This window comes from Phoxinus phoxinus, assembly GCF_949152265.1.
Source record: "Phoxinus phoxinus genome assembly, chromosome: 9".
NCBI classification, from domain to species: Eukaryota; Metazoa; Chordata; class Actinopteri; order Cypriniformes; family Leuciscidae; genus Phoxinus; species Phoxinus phoxinus.
In genome coordinates, this window is record NC_136884.1 from 23,543,259 (window position 1) to 23,559,419 (window position 16,161).

At 37.9% G+C, this 16,161-nt stretch overlaps 1 protein-coding gene across 7 annotated transcripts in view; it reads left to right on the plus strand.

Annotated features, from left to right (window-relative positions):
• LOC307003882 (uncharacterized protein) overlaps nt 1-16,161 on the plus strand; it is a 71,656-nt gene that overhangs the window by 47,398 nt on the left and 8,097 nt on the right. For 3 of the 7 annotated variants that reach the window (XR_013798863.1, XM_079622738.1, XM_079622741.1), the window contains exons 2-3: nt 422-501; nt 1,135-1,282. Coding sequence is in view for 6 of the 7 variants with exons in the window: in XM_079622738.1 (XP_079478864.1) it covers nt 1,198-1,282 (85 nt within the window). In the remaining variant the exon portion in view is untranslated. Of the gene's footprint in view, nt 1-374; nt 502-1,134; nt 1,283-16,161 lie in introns of all 7 variants that reach the window. The other 4 variants (XM_079622739.1, XM_079622743.1, XM_079622742.1 and 1 more) reach the window with 3 other exon arrangements.

The following is a 16,161-nucleotide window of genomic DNA, read 5'->3' on the forward strand; positions in this document are numbered from 1 at the left end:
TTTCTGAGAGTGACATACGCAAAAGTAAAGACTTATAAGTCCAAAACTATAGCAAGGAGAGTCAAAAGGTTAGTATTAATAGAAAACATTTTAGAGAGCTAAAAAGGTAATTGCATTTGGACATTCTCATGTTGAGAAACTGCTGATACATTTTTTTATGTCTTTTTTATTTGACGCAATAACTCAGGAAATAAGCTAGGAGTACACCTCTTTTTTTTTGGTTATGTTCCACTACATGTGAGCTGCATATAACATTATTTAATTTACAAGTGTCATACTTGTGATTTATGACATCAATTACTGCTTTATTTATTCAGAAATAGAAGTAACTTCCAAGTTAATTCTGTATTCTACAATACTTTTCATTTTATTAGTGTAACAACAGCAACCCCCTAAATAAATATAACATTCTACTGGCTAGGACCTGGAGGAGGCTTCTGCGCGTGTGACTGATGGCGGTTAACGGACAGGTCCTTCTGTTCTTGCATTCACAGAATCAAGGTAGCAATCGAAAACTGTACATATAATCACCATACGCAAAAGTTACGAATTATTATTAAGAATGACCACACTGGTGACATGATCTTATCTCGAGAACTCCTTGCACACGTGAGTTATTGCAGGCACATATCAGCATGTTATCATATCGGCATAATTTTTCATATCGGTCGATGACAGTTATTATATTTTCAGCCTTTATTGGCCGATTTTGATGTTGTGCCGATAATATTAGTGCATCCCTAACATACATTTACATTTTACATTTATGCATTTGGCAGACGCTTTTATCCGAAGCGACTTGCATTGCATTTCAAGGTACACATTTTACATTCTGAACAGTTCTTGCTTTCCCTGAGAATCGAAACCATGACCTTGGTATTGCAAGTGCCAACACTCTATTTTTTGAGATACAGGAAAGCTTATGTGTTATTCCATTCAGTGGTTGCTTAGTAATTTGATTATGTTTTTTTGTTTGTTTCATGGGGTGGTGTACCGCTTGCGTACACTTAGGGTATAAAGGATTAAGGCCATTCCCTCTGACTGACTCTTACTAGTGCACTGAGTACTGAACTAGGGAGCTGATTGAGTTTTGATTTATTTATTTGTTCATTTTTCTCATTTTAAACATGACAGAGTGTCCAAACAGAGAAAAACTCCTGGTGAAGCGACTGAGATCCACGTGACACTATTATAAAGATGGCGTTTATTAAAGAGGAGAGTGAAGACATGAAGATTGAAGAAACATTCAGAGTGAAACAAGAAGATACTGAGGAACAAACAGGTTGGTTTCATTCTCAAAGCTGAACTCAGTCATTTAAAGGGGGGGTAAAATACCAGGTTTCAGTCAATCTCATGTTAATCTTGAGTACCTATAGAGTAATAGTGCGTCCTTCATATCTCCAAAAAGTCTTTAGTTTCATCATATTTATAAAATAAAAATACAGCTTTCCGATTCTATCCGGAAAAAGCCGAGGTCCTTGATTCTGGGCGTGGGCGGAGCTATAGAGTCAAGCGGGAGCATCCACAACATACAAACTGCATCCACTGTTCCAGTAACACTGGGTTATTTGGGAAGCTGAACAAGGTAAACTTTCCCTCACATCCCAAAACACACTTTTTTGGAGACATTCTTGACATCAACCATTCCTATTTAGCGCTGATGATGATGATTTCCGGTAGTAGCGCGTCGATGAGCGCGGTCTTTCTCTCCTCTGGTCGACGTGTGCGTGAACGCGCTTTTCCAAGAGCAATGCTCATATAAGGAGTTCCACTCTGGTCTACGTCATTAGATCTACGATAGAAAAAAACCAGCCGAAACGTGTTGCAACCCGGAAGTATGATTTTCAGCACAGAAATTCTCTGTTATTCGTTCAAAATAACTTTTCAAACTTTGGCCATTATTAGCATGAGAATCCATCTCTTTAACACTGTAAACAACTCTGAATATATGAAACACCATTGTACCCCCCCTTTAAAATGTTGACGTCTACAGAAATTAATGATATTTTTTGAAGAATGTCATGTGAGTGTCCTAATTCAAGTTATACCATGGTCTGGGTGAATACTCGATTCTGATTGGCTGCAGGGTGTCCGTTAAAAAGTGATAGAGGACACCTAAATAAACTGTCAGGCGTAACCAAGGAAACCAAGTTATTGTTTGTAACTTGTAACTTTAGATTTCGATTGTAAAACTAATTAAAATATAAACTAATGTTTTAAAAATGTGTTATTTGGCAAGTGACCATGGTATAAGCGGGTTAATGCCCTTCGAGGTGTCCATTGTCAGGTTTTAATGGACTTCGGCAGAGGCAACCGTCCTCCGCTGCGCGTCGGCCGGTTCACACCTCGCTGTCGTCCATTAAAACCTGACAATGGACACCTCGTCGGGCATTAACCCTTACTTATTTTATTTGACATTGAGCGGGTCACTCGAAGTTGAGCATCAGTTATGTGCATTTTACAAGTCGGGCGGCATTTGTTTGAATTGTGGGTTCATTGTTATTTTTAATGAAAAACACAAGTAGAAAGACAAAAGTCAGCTTCTGCATTGAGCAGACACATTCCGTTTTTAATTGCAGTGTCTGTTGTCTAACTGAACTAAATGACTTGTTACTATAAGGAATAAAAAAACTGTGCTTACCGAATCACAATTAAATCAGCAACTAAATCTGTCATAAACGTTTCTTATGCTAGAAAAATAATGACAAAAAAATGAAAGGTTAAAAAAAGTGTATTTTTCAGGCAACCGGAGCTTATAAAGGCAGTTGCAGTGACGTGATGACTTTAATAATCTTCTATTTAGGCGCATTGCATTTTATCCCATATATAAGTTATGTGATTGCATCGTCTTTTAATATCTAAAGTCTTTGACTATACCCAATATCTATTTCTGAACCAAAAAATATTGAATGTAATTTTGCAACAGTATATTAACAAAAAATATTTATTTTGTATAAAGTAAACTAGGGATGCAATTTTCTTTTTTGATATTTGATTATCAATTATTTATTCTATTAAAGGGATGGTTTTGAGTAATTTTAACCTAGGGTCCTTTGCACCATGACCTCGAGCCAAATACCCCCCCAGAAGCTTTTTTCCCTTCAAACACTATTAAAGTTAGAGCTCATTTAGAGATATCAGCCGAATTGCTTAGTGCAGGCGCTAATAAATCTAAGTTTGTGTCTCGTAAATTACCCCACTAATAATGCCCGGAATGGTACCAAACTAATACAGTAGTACAAATAGGTACTGTACTACTACTACTAAGAGGCTTTGGAAAGTTTGTAAGTACATCAGGAGTTTATTTAAATAACACTTGCCTAATGGCTTATGCTAACGCTAACCCGGACGTCGAGGTCACTTCTGTGATTTGGGAAAAGCCAGTAAAAGTCCTGGCAGAAAGCGATGTATATTTTGTTGATAGTACCAGTTTGCAACAATTATTAGTTAACACTAAGTTGTCAACACTTCAGAAAAAATACGGATTTCTAAGTGCAAGCATTTTTTTGCGACTTATATATGTTTTTTTCTCTCTCTTCATGACGCATTTTTTGACTGATGCGACTTATACTCCGGATCGACTTATAGTCCGGAAAATACGGTACATTGTTGTCGTGTAAACATTGAGAGAGAGAGAGAGAGAGAGAGAGAGAGAGAGAGCACAACATTGAAAGTTTTTAATTTGCACCGATTCTAAATCTCGCCTAAGCACTTAAATCTTAAAATGCTGCGTTCACACCAAACGCGCAAATGAGGAGAATTCAGCATCTGGCGCGTTACGCACGAGTGATTTTATTTGGTGCTTTTTGTGCTGTTGTGGCAAAAATTCATCAAACAAACATCACTGCGTAAGAGGCACTCAGAGTCAAATTATAAAATAGAAGTATTTATTCTTGCAAGAATAGGAGCAGTCTAATACACAGTTGTTACCCTGTGCAGAAGAGTGACACACCCCCAGACAGACTGAACCACCTTTTTATCCTAGCTCTTCCAAGGTCTCCTTCCCCCAGAGCCTTCCTCCCAGTAGTTTTCCATAGAGAAAGGAACCATATCTAGTTTACGTCACTAGTTGGCCCACTAAGCCCCCCTGCAGCAAATGGCCTTCTGACATCTAGGTCAGAGGTCCTTGTTCGTCTGTTTTCTGGAGTGTCTCCCCCTTCTGCCTCCCCAGGTACATAAACATATAAATCTGAGAGCAGTTCCCTGTTCTCACACCGTACTGCAAATGACAAAAACACATGACATTCCTTTGCAATCTACTAAGAGTTAAGAAAAATAAAACAAGTCAATGAAAGACTAAAACTGCCATAACAGTGTTTTCACGCGTTTGATGCAAATTCGCGTCTGACGCCCGAGTTGAAAAATCTGAACTTTGGCGTCAGTTCGCGCCGCGGTAACCAATCAGGAACCTGCTTTTCTGCCGTCACGTGGTGAAGTGACGTGATAAACGGGGGCAGGCCCGCTTTTCAGTTTATAATGTTATTTTATATGTTTGGCCTCAATAAATTATTTTGTAATATATTACTAAATGTGTGGTTCTAATGTACAACAAAGCAAATATTTTATCACATAAAAACTTGATTTCAATATATGAGACATACTCATTTTGTATTGAATGCTATTTATTCCATATCTAAATCTAGATTATATGAAACAGTATTCTAAATCTTGCCTCAGCACTTAAATCGTATAATGCTCCGTTCACACCAAACGCAAATAGAGCATCTGGCGTGAGTGATTTCCATGTTAAGTCAATGTAAAGTGGATGCGCAAATGAGGAGAATTGACCATCTGGCGCGATACGCACGAGTGATTTTATTTGGTGCTTTTTGTGCTGTTTTGGCAAATTCATTAAACAAACATCACTGCATAAGAGGCACTCAGAGTCAAATTATAAAAAGAGAAGTATTTATTCTTGCAAGAATAGGAGCAGTCTAATACACAGTTGTTACCCTGTGCAGAAGAGTGACACACCCCCAGACAGACTGAACCACCTTTTTATCCTAGCTCTTCCAAGGTCTCCTTCCCCCAGAGCCTTCCTCCCAGTAGTTTTCCATAGACAAAGGAACCATATCTAGTTTACGTCACTAGTTGGCCCACTAAGCCCGAGTTGAAAAATCTGAACTTTGCCGTCAGTTCGCGCACGGTAACCAATCAGGAACCTGCTTTGCTGCTGTCACGTGGTGAAGTGACGTGATAAACGGGGGCAGGCCCTTAATGTTATTTTATATGTTTGGCCTCAATAAATTATATTATTTATAATAATATTGTAATATGACTAAATGTGTGGCAAATATAAATGTGTGGCAAATAACAAAGCAAATATTTTATCACATAAAAACTTGATTTCAATATATGAGACATACTCATTTTGTATTGAATGCTATTTATTTCATATCTAAATCTAGATTATATGAAACAGTATTCTAATGTAAAGACAAGCAACATACTTTAGTGTATAAAGTATATGGGGACATTTAATATTCAACAATATTATAGATCTGCCTTAAAGGTGGATGATGATGAAATTGTTTTTTTTTGTATTATTTTCATGTTATCACTGTGAAGCTGCTTTGATACAATCTGTATTGTAAAAAGCGCTATATAAATAAAGATGACTTGACTTGACTTAACTATAAGAACATAGTTCGTGAGAAAAAAAATCACAGGACAGGTTAATTACTTTTGGAGGCTGGCTCCATTTATCATCCAAACAAAAATAAATGATAGATTAGGTGGGTGAGGGTGATCCTCGCTCCGATGTGGGACAACAGGTCGTCAAACTGGGCACGGGACAGGCGGAAGTACCGCTGAAAGCGGCCATCATCCAGGCGCAGCTCCTGGAGCAAGTGGTGAAACTCGTCAAACTGGGTACGCCTCCGGAGGGTCTGGTGGACCCAAGTACGGCGACGATGACCCCTACGCCGCTGTTTTGCTCTCCAGATCAAATACAGAGTGGTAACTCTCTCGATGAATGCTCAATCAACATCAGCCATCTTGCAAACAGACAACCGCCTAGCACTTGCCCTTCCCATAAGAAGCAGATTTCGCCTCGGATGCGCGTCAATTTTGCTTCAAACGCTTGCTTTTTACGCGAGTCCTTTTCGCTTTGGATGTACGAATGGATTCAAAATGTTCAAGCGTCCAACTAGGCGCGATAGACGTGAATTTGATGCTCTATTGGTGTGAATGCATCATAAGAATGACTACTCCACAATTGTTCAAATAACAGCTAAAGTTAATATAAAAGTTAATAGTACTTTCTGCTAGATTCTGGGTCGTATGAGGCTAATTGGTAATGAACAGGCAGATGCTGCAGAAAAGAAATCTCTTCCTGAAAATGACAGAATGTCCAATTCCCCTATCAGATCTCAAACCTGTACTAAAATTGTATATGAAAATGGCAAATTAAATGGGCCAACTGTTTTAATAAGCTATATGAAGTCAATCCAATCATACTGTAAAGAAAAAAAATTGTCATGTTTTGTTATGTAGTGTAGACATGACCATACTGTTTACACAAGATGTTTAATTGGTCATTCCAGACTTACTCATTTGTTTTTATTGAAAGTAATGTACCATCAACATTAAATGCCACTAGGCTATGTATGTACTCAAGTTCACCCTGCAGTGACTAGTACTTTGCAGCTAATAGAGATGTTCATGCTCTTTTTATTCTGCAGTAAAGCACATTCCACAAACAATGTAGTCCTACTGTACCTTTACTAGCGATATAACACAAAATATATAACATTTATTCACAAGACCACTATTAATAATCCACTAAAAAAAATGTATATATTTTTTTTTACCATCATCCATTGAAAAGTCAAGTCATCTTCATTTATATAGCGCTTTTAACAATGTAGATTGTTTCAAAGCGGCTTTACAGTGATAAACGGATAATTTAAGGTAACAGAGATTGTTTTGGCTTTATATCAGTTCTTGAATAAAGATATATTCCAGCTAAAGTTAGTTTTGATTGATTCACTTCCGTCGCAACGATCATTAGTTATTAAATTAGGGGCCGCTAAGATGACACCGTTCTCTCTACACAGACTTTAAACGCGAACCTGTGAGAAACACTGATGACGCTCACGTGCGCATCAATAATTAATTCTATAGTTATGCGCATTTGAATATATGTGTGCAGGTTTGCCTAGAAATTTGGTTTGTAATTCTCTACAAACCAAGCCTTAAACTACTTGTCCTGCCTATACATTTTTAAATAGAATTTTATCACTTCGGGGTAGATACGTGAAACTGAAATTATCCCGACAGCGCTTTATCTGTAGAGTGGTAAAGGGATCCTCCATAGGGAGAGACTAGTTGGCACTTCAGCACTGTGTTGTCATCGGGTCCAGGCGAAGGTCCTTCGTCAGATCTGGATACGGCCTGGATCTGGCAGGCTGCGGGAAAACCTCGGGATAAACAAAGACACTAAAATTAGTGTAGATGCCATTCTTCTTATGATGTAACGAGTACATCAGGATATAAGGGAAGTGGACCCAGTTCCGGCTGACCTAATCTATGCAGCCCAACATTGAGTTATAGAAGTCTATAATGCATTATGTGAATGCTAGGTCAAAGAGATGTGTCTTTAATCTAGCTTTGATCTGACAGAGTGTTTCTACTTCCCGGACAATGTTAGGAAGACTGTTCCAAAGCTTTGGTGCTAAATAGGAAAAGGATCTACCGCCAGCAGTCGATTTTGATATTCTAGTTATTATTAACTGGCCGGAATTTTGAGATCGCAATAGACGTTAAGGACTATAATGCGTTAAGAGCTCGCTCAAGTACTGTGGAGCTAAACCATTTAGTGCTTTGTACGTAATCAGCAATATTTTAAAATGTATACAATGTTTATGTGATGCAGAGTCAGAGACGTTCGGATCCATTTGCAGTATGTTTAATAAGAATAATCAAACAGGCAGTAATCAGAAAACAGCGTCGACAATGTCAAAGGAAATCCAAGATCATAAACGATACCAGGCAGAGGTCAGGGCAGGCAGCAATGTTCAGAATCACAAATGATGACAGGCAAAAGGTCAGGGCAGGCAGCAGACGAAGAAACAGGAATCAGTAAACAGTCACAGGTCAGAACACGGGGAATCAATAACAGAATAAACGCTTTGTAATGTTAGCCGGGGCAAAACAAGACTTCGCGATGAGTGAGAGTCAGAAGGCAGTTTTTATAGAGAGGGGAAGTGGGAACACCTGTGTAGGTGATTAGACCTAGGTACGAGGCTTATGGGAAATGAAGTTCAATACTCTGGTGAAGGAGTTCTTTGATGAGCGGAGAGAGCCACAGAGGTGCGATCTATGACAGTTTAATAGGGAGCCAATGCAGTGTTGACAGATCGGGGCTAATATGGTCATACTTCCTGGTTCTGGTAAGAACTCGAGCTGCTGCGTTTTGAACTAGCTGTAGTTTGTTTATTAAGTGTGCAGGGCAACTACCCAGTAGAGCATTACAATAATCTAATCGAGGTAATGAACGCATGAACTAATTGTTCCGCATTTGCCAATGAGAGCATATGGCGTAATTTAGATATATTTTTGAGATGGAAAAATTTGGTTTTACAGATACTAGACACGTGACTTTCAAATGAAAGATTGGTATCAAAGAGCACACCCAGGTTCCTAACTGACGACGAAGAGTTAACAGAGCAGCCATCAAGTGTTAGACAGTATTCTAGGTTATTACGTGTGGACGTTTTTTGTTGTGTGGAATTAGAATCTCTTGTTTTTTCAGAATTTAGTAGTAGGAAATTATTACTACTAAATTAGCATCCAGTTTTTTATATCAGCTATGCATTCCGTTAATTTGGTGAATTGGTAGGTTTTGTTAGGTTTTGAAGAAATATACAGCTAAGTATCGTCGGCATAACAGTGAAAGCTAATTCCATGTTTCCTAATGATATCTCCTAATGGTAGCATGTGCAGAGTGAACAGCAGCGGTCCTGGTACTGAGCCTTGTGGTACGCCATACTGAACTTGTGATCGATAAGACATCTCTTCATTTACTGCTACAAACTGTTAACGGTCAGATAAGTATGATTTAAACCATGCTAGTGCAATTACACTAATGCCAACATAATGATAGAGTCTATTTAAAAGAATGTTGTGGTCAATGGTGTCAAAAGTAGCACTAAGATCGAGTAACACTAATAGAGAGATACAACCACGATCGGATGATAAGAGCAAATCATTTGTGACTCTAACTGTACGTTCACACCGCGGCCGGCGAGAGCGGCAAAATTCGCTCTCGCCGCCCTGCCATCGACGCCGTGAGATTCGGGGATTCTCTGACGCTCTGACGTAGATTTTAGAATGCGTGATTTTTTAAAAACTTTATTTAAAGGAGCCGCAAAGCAAATAAGAACTGAACATAAATCAGTATCCTATTTTGTGCATACTGGCTACACGTAGGGTATAAGTTAACCTATTAAAATCTTTTAAATGTGAAAGTAACAAAACACCAACCATTTCAGACACCTTTTTCCATTCATCGTTCTTTTTATTAATGTCCCTGTATGTAAACAGGGACACGTCGTACAATAACGGGAAACCCGCAACCAAAATAATTAACTTTTCCTCCATTTTGCTTAGGAACTAATGTGGTCGGAACCATAGTTTACAGGATTGTGTTCTCTGGTATCCTCTCAGGCGGAGGACTTCTACATTACGATTGGTTGCCGCTGGTTGTGGCCGAACCGCGTCATAGCTTATTACCATAAAGTTGACTTGATTTCAACTCTTCTCGCCGCTCTTGCCGTCCAAGACGCGCCGCCCTCGCTGGAGCTCGCCGCCGGCTCTCATTGAAAATGAATGGCTTCCGGCCAATTTGACGCTCTCGCCGCCGGCGGTGTGAACGCACAGTAACGAGAGCTGTTCTCCAATGCTAAGAGATAGAGACCCTCATCTCTGTATAATAAGACAATCTCTGGTGTTAGTCTCAAGCTGCATTCCAATTCGGAGGCTCCACCCTTCAAAGGCCAAGTTAAAGATTACTACTTTTAATTAGCAATTGGGCGGGTTTTGTCATGCAGACCGGTTAACCCTGGCCCTCGGTTCGACCTTTGTGCACTTCGAAGGCCATAACCTCTACTATAGGAATATTGGACTTTTTAACTTTTATAGCAGAGGTACTCAACCGCATCCGGGTCCATCAGCATTCATTTTATGGCCCGCGTAATGCAAAAGATGAATGCCCTTTTCTTTTCTTTTTTTTTTGAGCTCAAAAGTTGCGCGAATGTTAGACAGTGTGACTTATATGTAGCCTATGTTTATTACCGTGGACGATTTGGATAATCCATTGGTCGATTAATAAAAAATAACATTCATCATCGTCATTGTGATGTGTGTAGAATGTTTAATGGGACTTTATATAGTTTATATAGCGCAACAAATAGCGCAACAAGCGGTAAAGCTGTCAGGCAACTTTTGTGTCCGCCACGCAGACCTTGTGAATTCAGAGCTGCGCACCTTCACTTGCGTAATTTAAATATCAGACTTTAATTATTTATAGCTCATAACTTATAAAAAATGTAATAAAAACAAGCTGTGTTACTATATGCCGAATGATAAGACAGCTATACAGCGCGCGAGGACTGAATTGAGCTCTCTTTAGCGTCTGAATGGACAAATACACAACATTATGTCTAAATGTCCGTTTTGGAGAGTATTCACGTAAACACAGTCATGTCTTTACAGAACATACAGTTGTGAGAATATCGGATGTGCATCAGTGCAATTGGATCTGCATACTCAGATCCAAGCTATGCCTAGCTGTGCACTTAATATTAATCAAACAACAAAATAAAAGAGAAAAGCATTCACTGCTCTTTAATGAGTAATAGGCTGTATTTGCTCAATGATTTTCTTCATACATTTTGAGGTTTTTAATACTCTGAGTGTTCCATTTTCTTCCCACAGAAAGGGCAACCCAGTGTACAAAAGATATTACTCGGTGTTTCACTTTTGTTTGTTTATTTTTCACAAAGAATAACCAGGTAATAAACCTGAAATAATAAGAAATACAATGTTTCATGTGCATACTACAAACAGCCCCAGTTCTTTACCTCAATAGCTCAATAACAATAAATAACATTAATCAAAATTTCAAATATATAATAATATTAATATACTATAATAATAATTTCATAAAATAATAATAATAATTTCATAATTTTCATGTACACGCTTCACACTTCAAACATTATGCACCATACTTAAATTCTACCAAAACCTATGCAAGAGTCTTTTCTGCAAGCATGAAACTACAGTTCCCAAAATGCTCCGCGGCAAACCAGGAAGAACAACGCTACTTACATTAAATACCGGTCTGCGATTCATACTTCATCAAACATTTATAAAGCTAAAGAAAGTAAACACGTATGGTATAGCAATGTTATAAGTAAGTCTAAATGTTAGCTTTATGTCCCACGGCTAAGCCACATTGTCAACTTAATAACTTTGGAGCATAGCGTCATCTTTATCAGTTAACTAAACTGCTTAGATCTACCGGAGCATAGCGTTATCTTTATCGTGCAACGGACATAAACACAGTACAACAACCTAACCCTCTTTAATGATACCATGAAGCGTACATTATAAAAGCAGACAAGAAAACATTTGAAATTAAGAGAGCTTACCAAGTGGCTGCACACCGGGTTGAAAGTCATTATAAACTAAATAAATCGCGCTACCTTTTCATGTAGTAAACACCGGTCACATGTTTCACAGCACACTCCCCTCTTAAAGAGGCACTTCACTATTAAGCCCCGTTCACACCGCCAGCAACACGCAGCGACAAAGCGACAAGATCCCATTCATTTCAATGGAGCGCTGGCGACACGAGCGACAGTGACCGTTGGCGACAGAATGTGGACGTGTCAAGCGACAGGAGACAAGCGACAAGTTCAGAAATTTCAACTTTATGCAAATGAGAAGCGATTTTCGCGAGCGACAACCAATAGGAAAGAAGACTTTCAGTGGAGCTCACGTTACGTCACCGTCTCGAGTGCAGCCAAGACAGAGTTCGAGGGTGATTTCACTTATATGATTTGACTAACCACATTCATAGATATAATAAAATGATGCATGGAAAATAAACTGTCGACAGTCTCAGTGAGTTTAATTCATACATTTATAGTTCGAGTGTTGTAAGTTTGTGATGCAAGTTTAGCACTGCTGCAGTTCACTTTACAGTTTCCCCTGCATTGTGTTGACTATTAGAGACAAGAAAATGTATTATTTGTCAAATACGAATTACGTTTTAGTCATTAATGACCGTGTGAGTGAGTTTAATTTGTTGCTTGATCGATCTTTAATCTAGTAAATGATTTAACCCACTGAATACTGCTATGGTAAAAACACTCTCCCAAGATCATACTGTTTATTTTGAGCCTATACTTTCTAGTCAAATTAAAATTATATAGTTGTATCACTTGTGATGATGTTTAGTATAGATATGGCCAGACGTCCAGTCAACCAATAACATTAGAGTGACAGCACTACCAACGCCCACAAGCGACTTCACAGTACAGAGACTAGCGACATACAGCGACAAAATCGCTGGCTGTGTGAACGGGGCTTTAGGCTACTAAACCTCAAACGTTTCTCCATAAGTCTTAGTTGCAACATTTGTAGCTCTGGTTTAAGGTAAACATTTGATTAAACATGTAAATAAATATAACAAAACTTCACAAATGACAGAACTCCATAGAAAACACAACACTGAGTATGAACTCATTTTGTTGCATTAATATCGCAAGACAATTGTTAATACACTTTTTTTTGTTCCAGATTAAATATTTTATTTCATGTTCAGTATTACTTTAAATAGGACAAAGACTAGCAAGACTTACCTAGCAAGATAGGTAATAAACTGCATTTCTAAATTAAAAACTGAAAATATTGTCATAATATTTGTGCTTGAACCACTTATAATAGTCTGATAAAAATCGGATCTTACCTTTTATTATTAATATCCAACTGAACACAACTTATTTTTTTTAATTCTCCAAACCAAAAATGATCCAATTTAACCAAATTGAGCTTATTTATTGATCCTGCAACTTTTTAAAGGTGGAAGTAGGCTGTTCTACAAATGTTAGAAATCAGAGGACAATTGTCTGTGAACACAACACTTGGGTTCTTAACTCTAGAAAACCACATAACAGTACATCCATTGAGATCTACAATATTTTGTTCAGAGGTTTTTGATGCAATAATTAATTCTTCAGTTTTGGTAGGAATTAATAGAAGAAATTAACTTGACATCCCATCTTTTATAACAAGAATACATTCTGCTACAGAGTTATAACTACGCCAGCAGCCATATCACCCTGTAGCCCAAGACTGGTAGCCCACTAAAGCTAAGCAGGGCTGAGCTTGGTTATTACCTCCGTCCTTCGGATGAGGTAATGACGTTAAACCGAGGTCCTGACTCTCTGTGGTCACAAAAAATATATATATTTTTTGTTTCATCTGACCATAGAACCCTTCCCGTTTGAAGTGCCAGTCGTGTCCGGTACTTTTCAAACGTTCTTTGGACAGATGAAACAAAAAAAAATGCTTTTTTGGCAGCAAACACTTAAGATGGGTTTGGTGCACACAGGGATAAAAAAGTACCCCATGTGTAAAATGAAATACTCTGCTGTATCTTTAATGCTGTGGGCCTAATTTTCTGCCAGAGGTCCTGGACATCTTGTTCAGATACATGGCATCATGGATTGGATCAAATACCAACAGATAAAAAATAGAAACCTAACAGACTGTGCTAGAAATCTTATAACAAGATCCAAAAACAAATCAAAATCAAAACAAAAATGGGTCACTGAGCACAAAACCAAGATCTGCAATGGCCATCCCAGTCCCTGGCCTGAACCCTATAGAAAATGAGTGGATTAAACTGAAGAAAAGCACCAACATGGATCTGGGAATCTGCAGGATCTGGAGAGATTCTGTGTGGAGGAATGGTCTCTGATCTCTTGTCAGGTGTTCTCCAAACTCATCCGGCATTATAGGAGAAAACTCAGAGCTGTTATCTTGGGAAAACGAGGTTGCAAACATTTAATAAAAGGGGGCAAACAATTGTTCCCAACGTGTTTTGGAGAAAAACATTTATTTCATAATGTGATTTTCCCCCCACTTTCAATTATTTTTACTTCAATGAAAGGTTAGATTTTTGCACATTTTTTAAATATAATATCAAAATGATTAACAATGCAGTTTTTTTTTTACAGCCATCTTTGATCATATTTACCAAGGGGGAAAATAATTCTGACCAGCACTGTACATTTGACAACTTACATGCTTAACCAGAGTAGACACATTAGGATTGACTGTGTTGTTCCTCTTCTCTGAGGTCTTTCCACTTTTTTTGACTGTCGTGGTACCAGTGGATGGGTTGATTCCAACAAAACATCTGCACAAAAATCTGTCAGAAAAACACAAGCAGAAGCTTTAGGATCATGTGCAGACCAATGAAAATATACCACTTTACAATAAGCATTCGTTGCACTTCTAATGTATAATAAAGGGTTAGTTCACCCCAAAATGACATTTCTGTCATTAATTAACTACTGACTTTCATTAATTTTCAGGAACACACATTAAGATGTTTTTGATGAAATCCAGAGAGGTTTCTGAACCACACATAGACCACAACTTCATTACAACTTTCAAGGCCCAGAAAAGTAGTAAAAACATCCTTAAAATAGTCCATGTAACTCCAGTGGATCAAGCTTAATGTTATAAAGTGATGAGAATACTTTTTGTTCTATAGAACCTGGAAGCGCTGCACTGTGTTTACTTAATTAACAGCATCAGAGACTGACACAGAAGAGATTGTTGAATAAAGTTGTTATTTTGTTTTAAAATAATGCACAAAAAGTATTATCGTGGCTTTATAACATTAAGATTGATCCACTGTAGTCACATGGTCTATTTTAACAATGTCTTAACTGACTTTCTGGACCTTGAAAGTTACAAAGATTTTGCTGCCTATGTGTGGTTCAGAAACCTCTAGGATTTCATCAAAAATATCTTAATTTGTGTTCCAAAAATGAACGAAGGTCAGTAGTTAATTAATGACAAATGTAATTTTTGGGTGAACTAATCCTTTAACATATACACAATTATATTTAAGTAAACTGTTACCTTTGAACAAATTCAAGTGTGCAGGATGCCTCGTGCTGGTACACCAGATTAAAGTTGTAGTAAATTGCCAACAAAAGCAGCAAATCCAGCCATAAAATTGGGGTGTGGATTCATAACCACTTGACCCTCAAAAACTCAGCATCCACTGGGTTGCAGTGAGAATTTCACCTAAAAATGATACATATAAGAAACACTTTATAAAAATGTATGCTAAAATACAACAGGCAAAATGTATTAAGTAATTTAAAGATTCTGGAACTTACATTACCCAAGACAGTCAGTCTCGGAGAGTCTAAAAGTGTAGAACTTTTTTCCCCATCTGCTGTTGCTGACAAGAAAGAAAAGAAATCTACAAGAAAAAAAATGAAAGGAAACAATTGTAAATGTAATTACATGCAGTATGAGAATAAAATATAACCCCACAACAAAATCTACCAAATCAGTGTTGTGTCTATTTGGTCAAATCTGGCACCTTTACGAGACTTCTGATAACCTGTATAGTCTCTATAGAGCATCACAGTCCCGCCCACAGCCGGTGGTAAAAATTCAATACAATTTCTCCATAGACATTTGGGGTATAAGCCATAAAAACGTAACCATACATGGTAGACTTAAAACCAGCAACGGCTGTAATAAGCGATTGTATATGCTCATATAAACGCCAAAAGTTCATGGGGCACTAACCTTGATTTGAGATAAATGCCTTTTATTCGCGATGTCTTGGATAAGTACTTCATTACCCACAATCCTAAACAATCCCACAGTGATGCATCTGATTGGTGGATGTCGTGTAAACCCTGCGAAGGTCAGAGCGTTGCCATGGAAGCAGGATTCTAACAGTAGAGACCAGAGCCCGTCTACATTCTCTGGTAGAGACTTGAACGGACTGTTTTCTTTAGCGGAAGCCATATAAATAGTTTTTAAATCAATACATTCCTATTTAAATTAATATTTTGTGTCAAATTATTTATTTATTTGGTAGGTAGCCATGTA